Raw genomic sequence first — 13,500 nt, 5'->3', positions numbered from 1 at the left:
CAGTCTCGAACCATAGAATCTCTGTTGACCAGTTAGGGTTCCTAGTAACCATAATACTAGGTGGCGACTCCTTAAACAAAGATCATTCACCATCAAAGAATTGGATGCCAGAAATCCATTCTTTCCATTCCATTATAATTTTTAAGGCCGCCGCGATGTCGGGTGCGACAGATGATAATATAGAAACAAAATAACATTTAAAATCCTATTAATTTAATAATTTGATAGTATAGACATAAAACAACACGAGAAGAATCATAAAAATACATAAAAAAAATTATATATTATACTTTATGTAAAATACAAACAAAAAATTTAGAAATTCAATAAAGAAATTATTAAAGAAGTAAAAAACACAAAATGACAAAAAAAAAAAAAAAAAAAAAAAAATTAAAAAAAAAAAAAAAAACAAAAAAGAAAAAAAAAAAAAAAAACAAAAAAGAAAAAAAAAAAAAAAAACAAAAAAGAAAAAAAAAAAAAAAAACAAAAAAGAAAAAAAAAAAAAAAAACAAAAAAGAAAAAAAAAAAAAAAAACAAAAAAGAAAAAAAAAAAAAAAAACAATCTGACCTTGGTTCCTAGCCAAGACCATTTGGGTTTTGTCCTGGAGCACCCAGGCTCGGGTCTAAGCCCACTCATTCACGCATAATTTTCTACAGTGCCGGCTTAAATCCAGGCAAGCATATATGTATATGGATTTTTCCATTCCATTATAATTTTTAAGGCCGCCGCGATGTCGGGTGCGACAGAATGGCGACTCCACTGGGGACCTAAGACTAAGCTTTGCTTTATTTGTTAAAAATTGCTACCAATATTTGTCGTGTGTTTTGGTTTTTATTTTATTCTATTTGGTTTATTTATTTTTACAGCTTTAGCATCCATATTTATTCATGCCATCATATATATTGGATATGCATTGACGCCTTCACATACCACGCATTTCATAATAAATATCTGTTGTATAAACTTTATGTTAAGTGGGAGAGTAGCGGTACCCCAATGGCTTTAGCCTGGGTAAGACTCGTGAAACCATCCAACTTTCGCTTGATTGTTTACTCGATAGTGGTTGGTATGCCTAAACTGATATTATTCAGGGCCTCTATCTTCACGCTACTTGTAAGCCTCATATCAACCTTTCGAGGAAGATCACTGAGCATGCGAAAGACCTTTCAAAGACTAGATAGTAGCCTACCTTGAACATTTAATGACTAGAACCTACCCTTTAAGTTGTTCCCTATGTAAATCTCACTAAGGCAAGCTTAACATATAGCATCTTTATTACAGGATTGTTTTTTAGGTGACATAATGGTCGTTAATCGTGAAATCACAACGGTTGAGTATGGGCTTGAATCTGAATCATTGCATATGACTGAGGGAGACTGCCCTAGACTGGATGACAGTGGGATACCGCTACTAAAAGATGTGAGATGCATAATAAATGAGGCCAGTCGTTTGCTTCCATTCACCAAATACTTGGCCGATGAGGCAGAATTTACTAGGATGTATGGGAGAGTTTTGCATCTTCTGAATGTTCCAGTACTGCCATTAGCCATAAAAACCTTAATTCATTTTTGGGATCCTGAATATCGATGTTTTACATTTGGGAATATCGACATGGTTCCTACCATTGAAGAATACGGTGTTTTGACAGAATTTCCTGAGGATATCCATAAGGTTTACTTTCATCAAAAGATTGAGAATACTATAGAGGAGCTCGCTAAGCTATTGGGAATCCGTCAAATGAGCTTATATAGAGAAAAAAATAATTCTGGGGGTTTGAGATGGAAACGACTAGAAGAGCTTTTGATTGCTAAAAAGTCTAATATTGATGCTAATTTGGAGGTATACCGAATATTGGCTTTGGGGATATTTGGGTTGATTTTGTTTCCTTCGACGGCCGGAATTATCAGTTTAGAGGCAGCTAATTTGTTTATGGAGTATGAGAAGACCAAAATTAATCCTTCTGCTGCGATCTTGGCTGAAACTTTTTTATCTCTCAATCATTGCAAAAGGATTGGGAAAGGTTCTATGAGATGTTGTGTTCCATTGTTGTTCATTTGGATGGTAAGCCATATAGAGTCCGAGACACCAGTATTCCGAAATTTTTGGTGGTTTGATCAAAAGCCACTCGAGTTATTTGTATCAAGTGAATGGGAAAACTTTTCTGAAGATGATTGGAGGGTAAAATTGCAAGGAATTCCGCAAAGCAATTTTAATTGGAGAGCCCCATGGATGAAAAATGTAGCATACCTAATGGGCTGTGGGAAAAAGCCTTGGGTACCTTTGATTGGGGTGACTGGGTATATTAGTTATGCACCTGCTTTGGTTGCAAGACAGCTTGGGGGCATACAAAGCATTCCAAGAACAGTTGGTTTAGCTCAATTCACTGAAGTCTACAAAGGAGCATATAATGAAATACTAGAGAGCATTAAGCATGATTGGGGTTCTTTGGTGATAGTTAAAAAGGAGATAGGTGTAAGGAATCCTACGGTTAGTGAAAGGTATCCCGAATGGCGTAATGGAAGAGTCTCTTATATGGCAGAAGTTTCTGAATCTGTGGGCACTCGAAGGAAAAGAGTGAACAATGAAGAAGAATTAAGGGAACAAGTAAAATTGTTACAAGCCGAGCTTAAAGCAAAGGAGGAGCAGAGAGTGTCCTTGGAGCAGCAGTTAGCCAAAGAAAGAACTGTGAGAAAAACAGTTGAAGAAGAAAGGGACTCTGTGGGTCAAGACTGGATAAAGGCAAAGGATGAATTGAAGACGATCAATAAAGACATGACATATTATATGGCAAAAGCTAAGCATTGGGAAGAGTCAGCTATCAAGACGCAAACTGCATTAAAAATGCGTTGGGCGGACGTAGTCAAGCTTAAAGACCAATTGGGGAGAGCGGAGATTGAAATAGTCAACACTAAACATGTGACTAAAATACATGAAGAGCAAAAAGTAGCGTTGAATGATCATAAGGTTGAAGCAGAAGCATTGAGATCTAAGCTGGAAAAAGAAAAATTGAAGACCGCACAGCTTATAGAAAACCAGAAAATGATAAAGCAGCATAATCAAACATTGGACAATGCTAATAACTTTTTGTCTAGAAACAACTTGATTCATACTGAGAGGATAAGAGAACTACAAGATCAAATTGATAGAGCAGCTGCAGAAGCCCATTTATTACGAGTGGAAGCTCGCCAAGTAGGAGGAGACATAATGAAATATCGAAGAAGCATGGATAACACCGATCTTTTTTTAAGAGCAATAGCTACTAAAGGCAGTGTTTTTTCTCCTGTAATAGATTAGATTAATTTTTCATTGTAAGCTTTTAAATAAGTAATGAAAGGGTTAGACCCACATTTTCAAAAAAAAAACATGTGTATATGGCTGAAAGCCCAAATGTCAAAAAGCTGAGCAGATCTCTCCTCGACATTACAGCAATGATATCAAGTTCAAGTTCAACCCACATATCTAATGAATAACGACCATATGTCACCAACAAAGTGTGAATCTATATCCAATATGTTGCATTCACATTCATGCATCTCATACATTTGCTTATAGATTGTCATATTTTGCATATAACAGGTGAAATATAGGTCCCCAACTGAAACGTATTCATAATACTCGTTCACGAAAGAAAATGGAAAATGAAGAGAGAGCTCAGTTAGAAATGCAACACCAAAGAGAGTTGGAAAGCCTGAAAGAGGATGTGGCAAGGCTCACTAGCTTGCTCGAGCAAGCTTTGAGGCCTAGAGCTGGGGAAGGAACATCTTCTCAACAAACATGTACACCTCAGCCTCCACCTTCCTTTATTCCGCCATTCGAACCTCAGCATGCTGCTCCTTTCGCACCTACTCAATCAGCACATCCAATGAGGATCCCTCATATTGTGTTGACAGAAGAAGAACCTCAAAGGAACAAGATAATAGAGGAAAATGGTCATGAGAAACTAGCTGCCTTAGAAGAAAGAATGAAGGCAATAGAAGGGAATAGTTTGTATGATCCCGTGAAGGCCGCTGAAATGTGTTTAGTGCCTAACGTGGTTATTCCTAGAAAATTCAGAGTTCCAGAATTTGTTAAATACACCGGAACTCAGTGCCCAATCACCCATCTTAAAGCATATTGTAATAAGATGGCTGAAGTAGTCCATGATGAGAGATTATTGATCCATTTCTTTCAGGACAGTTTAAGTGATGCTGCTCTTGCTTGGTATATGCGTTTGGATAATACCAAGATTAAAGGATGGAAGGACTTGGTTGATGCTTTTGTTAGACAATATAAGTTCAACATGGATATTGCCCCAGATAGATCAAGTCTGCAAGCCATGGAAAAAGGCAATAAGGAGTCTGTAAGAGAATATGCCCAAAAGTGGCGTGAATTAGCTGCACAAGTAAGTCCTCCATTGTCGGAAAGGGAGATGACTGGCTTATTTTCCAATACTTTTAAAGCCCCGTACTTTGAGTACTTGGTAGGCAGTGCAGCACAAAATTTCTCCGATTTGGTTGTCATAGCTGAAAGGATCGAACAAGCCGTTCGGACGGGTAGGATCGTGGATCCTACTGAAAAAAGAGGTTTTATTGGGAAGAGGAAAGAAACAGAAATTCACAATGTTGAAAGGGAAAGTAGAGGGAAGAAAACCTACCAAGATAATTACAGCTTTAAAAGTATTCCACCTACCCCCTCTATATCCAATATAAAATTCTCTTCACCTACAAACACCCAAAACCACCCAATAAACAACCAAACCAATAATGCCTACCGCCCAAGAAGAAATTTTCCAACAGATCAAGTGCAACTTCCACCATTACCCATGTCTCTTACTGAAATGCACCAAAGATTGCTTAGTATTGGGCAGGTAGCACCTATTCCATTAGAACCTTTACAACCACCATTTCCCTTTTGGTATAAACCCGATCAAAAATGTGAATACCATGCTGGTGTTGTTGGTCATAATATTGATGGATGTATTGCATTCAAACGAAAAATCCTTCAGCTTATCAAAGCTGGTTGGATTTCTTTTGATGAGTCTCCAAATGTGAATTCTAACCCTCTACCAAATCATGCTTCTGGAAGCGGGGGAGTTAATAATTTGGAGATAGGAAGGGGAAGTACATCAACTTTAAGGGTGACTATGGATAGATTGTATGGGATGTTGAGGCAAACAGACTATTTAAAGACACCAGTCAAAGTACAAGCTATAAGGAATGATAATGAATATTGTAAATATCATCAACAGCTTGGGCATGATATCGACTCGTGTGAGGAGTTCCATTTGGAGGTAGAAAATATGATGACATTGGGAGTATTAAGATTAATAAAACCCAAAGAAGATGAGTTGGTAGGAACAATGACTGGTTGTAACAAGAAGGTGGAAGTTTGTAGATATATACCAACCGAAAAGGGTCCACCAAAAATGATCCTAACCAAGCCTATGAATACTGTTAGCGGGAGTTTTAGTGCCCAACCATATAATTATGGTTATTCCTTTCACAACACAAATCCTGCCCCTGTTTTCCATGCTGAAATAGGAGGACTCACTCGAAGTGGGAGATGTTTTACTCCTGAAGAGTTGGAAAATCACAGAAAAGCCAAAGGAAAGGATATGGTGGAATTGGCAAAGACCGATGAGGTTAATAAGCCAGTAAGTGATGAAGAGGCTAATGAATTTCTGAAATTAATGAAGCACAGCGAATATAGTGTGGTTGATCAGCTAAAGAAAACACCTGCTAGGATTTCTTTGTTGTCATTAATGTTGAGTTCAGAATTGCATAGGAACGCACTTCAGAAGGTTCTTAATGAAGCATATGTTCCTCAGGATATCACACAAGACTCCATAGAACATTTGGTGGGCAGGATTCAAGCCACCAACTACCTTTACTTTACCGATGATGAGCTGGATCATGAAGGGATCGGTCATAATAAACCGTTGCACATCACGGTAAAATGCAAAGATTGTGTGGTCGCTAAGGTGCTTATAGATAATGGTTCTGCTCTCAATGTATTACCAAGACATGTACTTGATAAAATGCCAGTTGATGCCTCTCACATGAAGCCAAGTACCATGACTGCTAGGGCATATGATGGGTCACCTCGACCAATCATTGGGAGTATTGATGTTGAACTAATCATTGGCCCACAACCATTTCAAGTCACATTACAAGTAATGGACATTCATCCATCATATAGCATGTTACTTGGGAGACCTTGGATCCATGCAGCCCGAGCTGTCGCATCTTCTTTACATCAACGGGTCAAGTTTATCATCAATGGAAATTTGGTGACTGTGAGGGCTGAGGAAACTTTATCAACAATGAAAAATGTGTCGATCCCTTATATAGAAACTGAAGAAATTAAGGATGGAAATCTGCATGCATTTGAAGTTGTAAATGCTGAATGGGTACCAGAAAATATGATACGAAGGAAACCAGAAATTTCTGAAGCAGCAAAAATGGCTGCTAAATACTTCTTAAAGCATGGACTGCCATTTCAATATGACCACGCTACCGGAATGCCTGAGAGGGTTAATGTGATAAAAATGAAGTGCGCGGATCAAAGGTTTGGCTTAGGGTTTAAGCCTGGGAAAGCAGATTTCAAAAGAGCAGCTGAAATTAGAAGAGAAAAGAGAATGGCCCGGATTGAAAGGAGAGAACCAGATGAAGATCGAATGGAAATCCCACCAATCCATGTAACGTTCCCAAGACCCGCATATGTGATAAAAACTGAAGATTATGAGGGAGGATTAAGAAAGGAATTCAATGGTGTTACTATCAGTTATCTTGAAAAAGACAGTGAACAAGAGTTAAAGGAGGAAGATAGTACTCATGAACAGTTGCCTCAGCTGACTATTAGTGTTTTGGAAGATGGCTCATCAGAATTCGTGAGGAAACTGGCTGAGGGAGAAGATTTAGCAAATTGGGAAATTCATGAAGTTCCAATTATTTTCAAAAAGTAATGTTCGTTTACTTGTTTGTTGTGTTGGTTATTTGTATTGTTTGAATAATTGTGCCTTGCCAAATCATCATGGCTTAAGAGATTGGCAATAAGGTTTTGTGGTTGAGCCCTTCTATCCTTTAGATTTCAATGAGATCATGCATAATTTCTTTTAATCATTTTTTTTTCTTTTTCTCCTTCTCTGTTCATTTATTTAATTTCCCAAAACTATATACTCATAACCGAAACACTTTCCGCTTTCAGGAAATCTGAAAGCGGATTGTCATACACCTCACAAACTCATTGCACTGTGGATAATTGGCTTAACTTTGATGAAAATATAATTGCCATGGATGAGGAAGAGTTTGGTGAAGAGGATATACATGAGTTCACAAGGTTAGTCGAACAATCTGACCGCACATGGAAGCCTGCAAAAGAAGAATTAGAACTGATAAATGTGGGCACCGAGGATAATAAAAGAGAGTTGAAGATAGGGAAGTTAGTCTCTACTGATGGAAGAGGGAAATTGATTGCTCTTTTACAAGAATATGTTGATGTTTTTGCCTGGTCATACGCTGATATGCCTGGTCTGGATACTGATATTGTGGTACATAAGCTACCTTTGATAGAAGGTTGTAAGCCAGTTAAACAAAAGTTGAGGAGGACAAGGCCAGATATACTAATCAAAGTGAAAGAAGAAATAATGAAACAGTGGGATGCTGGATTCTTGGAAGTAGTCGATTATTCTCAATGGGTGTCCAATATCGTAGTAGTGCCCAAGAAAGATAACAAAATCAGGGTATGTGTGGATTTCCGAGACTTGAATAAGGCAAGCCCAAAGGATAATTTTCCTTTACCCCATATAGATGTGCTAGTGGATAGTGCTGCTAAGAGTTCTACTTACTCTTTTATGGATGGTTTCTCTGGGTATAATCAGATTAAAATGGCCGAGCAAGACAAAAAGAAAACAACATTTGTCACCCCGTGGGGAACATATTGCTATAAAGTTATGCCATTTGGATTGAAAAATGCTGGGGCAACTTATCAAAGAGCAATGGTGACACTATTTCATGACATGATGCACAAAGAAATTGAGGTATATGTGGATGATATGATTGCTAAGTCTAAAGATGAGGAAAACCATATCCCAGCTCTGAAGAAATTATTTGAAAGGCTGAGAAAGTATCAATTAAAGTTGAACCCTGCAAAGTGTACATTTGGGGTGAAGTCAGGGAAGTTATTGGGATTTATGGTAAGCAATAATGGCATAGAAGTAGACCCTGATAAAGTGAAGGCCATACAAGCTATGTCAACTCCTAAAACCGAGAAAGAAGTTCGAGGTTTTTTGGGGCGTTTAAATTACATTGCTCGATTTATTTCACAACTTACAGTCACTTGTGAACCAATCTTTCGATTGCTTCGAAAGAAAAACCCTGGAGTATGGGATGAAGACTGTCAAAAAGCATTTGATAAGATAAAACAATATTTGCAAAACCCACCTCTATTGGTACCACCTGTGCCTGGAAAGCCTCTCATTTTGTATTTAACAGTAACTGAATCAGCAATGGGTTGTGTGCTTGGCCAACATGATGAGACCGGAAGAAAAGAACAAGCCATCTACTATCTTAGTAAAAAGTTCACTGAGTGTGAATCTCGTTACAGTATGGTTGAGAAGTTGTGTTGTGCTTTGATATGGAGTGCGAAAAGACTCCGGCAGTATATGCTATATTATACCACTTGGTTAATTTCAAAGATAGATCCTCTGAAATATATTTTTGAAAAACCGTACATGTCAAATAGGCTAGCCAGATGGCAAGTGTTGTTGGCTGAATATGATATCATCTACAAAACAAGAAAATCTGTGAAAGGAAGTGCAATCGCAGACCATTTAGCTGATAATGCCCTTGAAGACTATGAGCCATTAAATTTTGACTTCCCTGATGAAGATGTGTTAGTAATAGAAAGTGATTGGTGGACCATGTACTTTGATGGTGCAGTGAATGTGTCTGGTAATGGAGCTGGTGCTGTAATAATTTCTCCAGAAGGGAAACAATATCCCATCTCCATTAAATTGCAATTTAGTTGCACAAACAACACAGCTGAATATGAGGCTTATATTCATGGATTAGAAGCTGCATTGGAACTAAAGATACAAAAACTAGAGGTATATGGAGACTCCATGTTGATAATCTGCCAGACAAAGGGGGAATGGCAGACAAAAGATGAGAAATTGAAACCATATCAAGAATATCTCTCCAAGTTGGCTGAAAAGTTTGAAGAGATAGAGTTCAATCATTTAGGAAGGGATAAGAATCAGTTTGCGGATGCTTTAGCAACCCTGGCCTCTATGGCCACAATCGATTGTGGTATCAGAGTACATCCTATAGGCATTGATATCAGAAGTTCTCCTGCTCATTGTTATTTAATAGAAGAAGAAATTGATGGCAATCCTTGGTATGCAGATATAAAAAGATTCATCCAATATCGAGAATATCCTTCTGAAGCTTCAAAGACAGATAAGAAGACGTTGAGAAGAATGGCCATGGAATACTTTCTAGATGGAGAAATCTTATACAAAAGGGCATTCGATGGGACTTTATTAAGATGCCTAGACAGATCAGAAGCCAATAAAGCTTTGTATGAAGTACACGGAGGAATTTGCACCACCCATGCAAATGGACACATGATGGCGAGAAAAATGCAAAGAGCAGGGTATTTTTGGATGACTATGGAGAAGGATTGTATAGAATTTGTCCGAAGATGTCATAAATGTCAAGTGTATAGTGACAAAATCAATGCACCTCCATTGCCCTTATTCAATATGGTGTCACCTTGGCCATTTGCAATGTGGGGGATAGATGTGATTGGGCCTATTAATCCAAAAGCTAGCAATGGTCATCGATTTATCTTGGTCGCAATTGATTATTTTACAAAGTGGGTAGAGGCCTGTTCATATGCTCATGTGACGCAGAAAGTGGTCAAGCGTTTCATTGAGAGAGACCTAATTTGTAGGTATGGTTTGCCAGAAAGGATAGTAACCGATAACGCCAAGAACTTCAATGGGAAGATGATCGTGGAATTATGCACTAAATGGAAAATCAAGCATTCCAATTCATCCCCTTACCGACCAAAGATGAATGGTGCTGTTGAAGCGGCTAACAAGAACATAAAGAAGATTGTCCAGAAAATGGTGGTTACATATAAAGATTGGCAGGAATGGCTTCCTTATGCTTACATGCATATCGAACAGTAATAAGAACGTCCACTAGGGCTACACCTTATTCATTAGTTTACGGAATGGAGGCAGTGATGCCTTTGGAAGTAAAGATTCCTTCTTTAAGGGTCCTCATGGAATCTGAGCTAGAAGAGGCTAAATGGGCAAGAATACGATATGAACAGCTAAATATGATCAATGAAAAGAGATTAGCTACAATCTGTCACCACCAATTGTATCAAAAAAGGATAGCAAGAGCATATGACAGAAAAAGTTTGACCAAGAGAGTTTGATGTAGGAGATCTTGTATTGAGAAAAATCCTATTACTACCTAATGAAAATCATAGCAAGTGGGCACCCAATTATGAAGGTCCTTATGTAGTAAAAAAGGCATTCTCTGGAGGAGCATTGATACTGACAGGAATGGATGGAGAAGAGTTGAGTAGGCCAGTGAATTCCGATTCTGTGAAGAAATATTATCCATGATTGTATAAGTTCTCATCCAATCAATAAAAGTTTTGCCAATAAATTCACTTTGCATGTCTTTGCTCTCTCTTATAAATGTTTATCAAAGAATCAGTAAATACAACCTTGAAGCCTTGCATGATCTCATAGATTCAATTCATCATTCTTACCAAAATCAGTTTCCCTGTTATAGTTTTGAAAAATTGATCTGGCATTTTGATTTCAAAAATAATTTGATGTTTATTCAAAAAACAATATTTTTGACATTCTACTTGTAGAATGACAAGTGAATCAAGCAACTCCATCATTGAGGTGACTAAATTATAAACAAAAAAAATGAAAAAGAAATGAATAAACACCCTTACCCCATTACTCTTGAATCATGTGTTTTTTTTTTTAAATGTATGAATAATGGTATGTAGTGAACTTGTTGCTCATAACTCATGAAATGCATCTTTGCAAAGAATAAACCATCACATTATACGAGGTCAAAGTTTATTGATCATAGTTGCTTGCGCTTGAAATGAGGAAAGGCCATCTTTGTTATTCCTTTCACGTTTTAAAATAAATACATCCCTTGTAAACCCTTTTTGAGCCTGAATAATTTTTTTTCTTTCATAGAAAAAAATCCCGACTAGGATCACACCCCACACTGGGGGCAAGTGAAATTTCAATTATCAAGAAAGATGATAAAGCTGTGAGAAAGCCAAAAGTCAAAAAAACCCAAGAAACTCAAATGCTAGGGGGCATGCCCAAATCACAAGAAAAAGTGATAACCAAGATCAAGTGAGTATGCTCTATAGGAAAGCAATGAAAAAAAAAAGCAGCAAATCAAAAAAGAGCGGCAAAAAAAAAAATATGAATGACATCAATAGTCAAACTGTTAATAGTGATCCTCAGTCTTTGAAGCCCTGAAACACTCTTTGAGCCTTATGAATCCTTTTCTTTCATTGCCAAAAAAACTACAGCCTACGTTACGTGCCTATAGAAGTCCTTTCTAATCAAGCAAGCAAGCAACCTAGAATAATAAACAATGCTCTCAAAATGCATAGAATACTTTTTCATAAGATTCATGACATCAAGAATAAACTACTCATTATTATTCATGCTGATAAAAATAAATATGCAAAAAGAGACAATTCTTCTCATACAAAACCTCGAGCTTTTTCTTGAGCCCTCCACTCTGAAAACCTATAAAAGCTAAAGGTCATAATATCATGATATATTTTCATCGAAGACCTCATTGCCAAACACAAGAACAAATAATCTCTTTTCCAAGAAAGAAAAATAACCACGGAGTTGCAAGATTTCAAAAGCAAATTGTTTTAGACTCACATCGAAATAATTTTTTGTTTTCAAAATGCAAGATCAAGATTTCAAGATTCATTCTAGACCCATATTCCTTCACCAAACAGAAAAAAGGATAGATATGAGAGAATGACCTCTTAGAACCATTATTTGTCCAAATCACTAAGAGAGCACACTTAGAGGCAATAACCAATACAAGGGGGCAACATTGTGTTTAAAAGGAAAAATTCTAGAAAAGGAGATGGTAATTTCCTTTAACCAGACAAGGGGGCATTTTGGTTTACAAAAGACAGCTCGATCCTTTCAGCAAGTGACACCGAATGTTTCTAGCAGTGAAACGAGGAGTAATGAGTGATCCTCTTAAATTATTTGACGAATCAGAAAATCTTTAGCAAGCAAGTGGGTCACGATGGGCACCACAAATGTTGAGTTATACAAATAAATTTGGAAATAGACTTATATGAGCCAACTCGAGTGGGCTAGAAAGCTAAATGACAAAGATGACTTAAATAAGATAACAAGATCTCACCAACCAAGCAACAAAAAGATTAAGAAGAAATGGGGGCCTATATTTCAAATCAGGTAAAGATGCATGCATATCATTTAAACTTTGAGACCTTGGACAATGAGTTTTGTAAATTTTTATTAGAGAAAATTCTAACGAAATCCATCAAGTGGAAGGCCAACTTGAAATGGCGAACATTGAAATTACTTTTGAAAATTTTTCACTTTTGAGAATTTTTCAACCTGGGCAGGCCGCCCATGAGAATTAGGCCACTGGAAAAATCTCTCTATTTTTCCACTACCTTTCATTTTCCACTCCTGAGGAGTGCAGTTCCTATTCTACCTCCTTTTGAGTTCTTTTCAAGCATTTCTTCGAGCTCTCGACCATCATAGATAGTGCATTTCCTATCCTACCTCTATTCGAGCGCGCCTTCGAGCCCTCGACCATCAAAGGTAGTGCATTTCCTATCCTACCTCCATTCGAGCGTGCTTTCGAGCCCTCGTCTTATTTCTTTTAGAGCGAGCCTTTGAGCTCTCGACCATCAAAGGTGATGCATTTCCTATCCTACCTCCATTCGAGCTTGCCTTCAAGCCCTCAACCATCAAAAGTAGTGCATTTCCTATCCCACCTTCTTTTTAAGCGCGCCTTCGAGCTCTCGACCATTAAAGGTAGTGCATTTCCTATCATACCTCCATGTGAGCACGCCTTTGAGCCCTCATCTTATCTCCATTTGAGCACGCCTTTGAGCCCTCGTCTTATTTATTTTCGAGCGCGCCTTCGAACCCTCGACCATCAAAGGTAGTGCATTTCCTATCCCACCTTCTTTTGAGTATGCCTCCAAGCCCTCATTTTCTTCGAGCTTTCATCTATTGAATAATGCTCCTTCGAGCCCTATCATGTCTTATTAAAAAAAAATCCTCATATTTTTCCACTGGGCAAGTGACCCATTACAATGTGACCATCTAGGTAGGTAACCCATTACAATAACCTTCTTTTGAGTATGCCTCCAAGCCCTCATTTTCTTCGAGCTTTCATCTATTGAATAATGCTCCTTCGAGCCCTATCATGTCTTATTAAAAAAAAATC

At 37.7% G+C, this 13,500-nt stretch overlaps 2 protein-coding genes across 2 annotated transcripts in view; both read left to right on the top strand.

Moving 5' to 3' along the window:
* The window catches only part of LOC105123835 (uncharacterized), a 4,192-nt gene extending 897 nt beyond the window's left edge, over window positions 1–3,295 (top strand). The window contains exon 2 of the mRNA XM_011023576.1: window positions 1,283–3,295. Within this exon, the coding sequence (XP_011021878.1) occupies window positions 1,304–3,295 (1,992 nt within the window). The 5' untranslated portion in view covers window positions 1,283–1,303. The remainder of the gene's footprint in view (window positions 1–1,282) is intronic.
* Window positions 3,296–3,367: 72 nt separating this feature from the next.
* On the top strand, window positions 3,368–10,627 carry LOC105123834 (uncharacterized). Its single transcript, XM_011023574.1, is given in 4 exon segments — window positions 3,368–6,940; window positions 7,175–10,151; window positions 10,226–10,417; window positions 10,419–10,627. Coding segments are annotated over 4 exon segments (6,681 nt in total). The 5' UTR covers window positions 3,368–3,632; the 3' UTR covers window positions 10,623–10,627.
* Window positions 10,628–13,500: the final 2,873 nt, after the last annotated feature.

This window comes from Populus euphratica, unplaced genomic scaffold, assembly GCF_000495115.2.
Source record: "Populus euphratica unplaced genomic scaffold, PopEup_1.0 scaffold9.1, whole genome shotgun sequence".
Lineage (NCBI taxonomy): Eukaryota > Viridiplantae > Streptophyta > Magnoliopsida > Malpighiales > Salicaceae > Populus > Populus euphratica.
The sequence above is the reverse complement of the archived record's forward strand: the minus strand, read 5'-3'. Positions and strand labels throughout refer to the sequence as shown.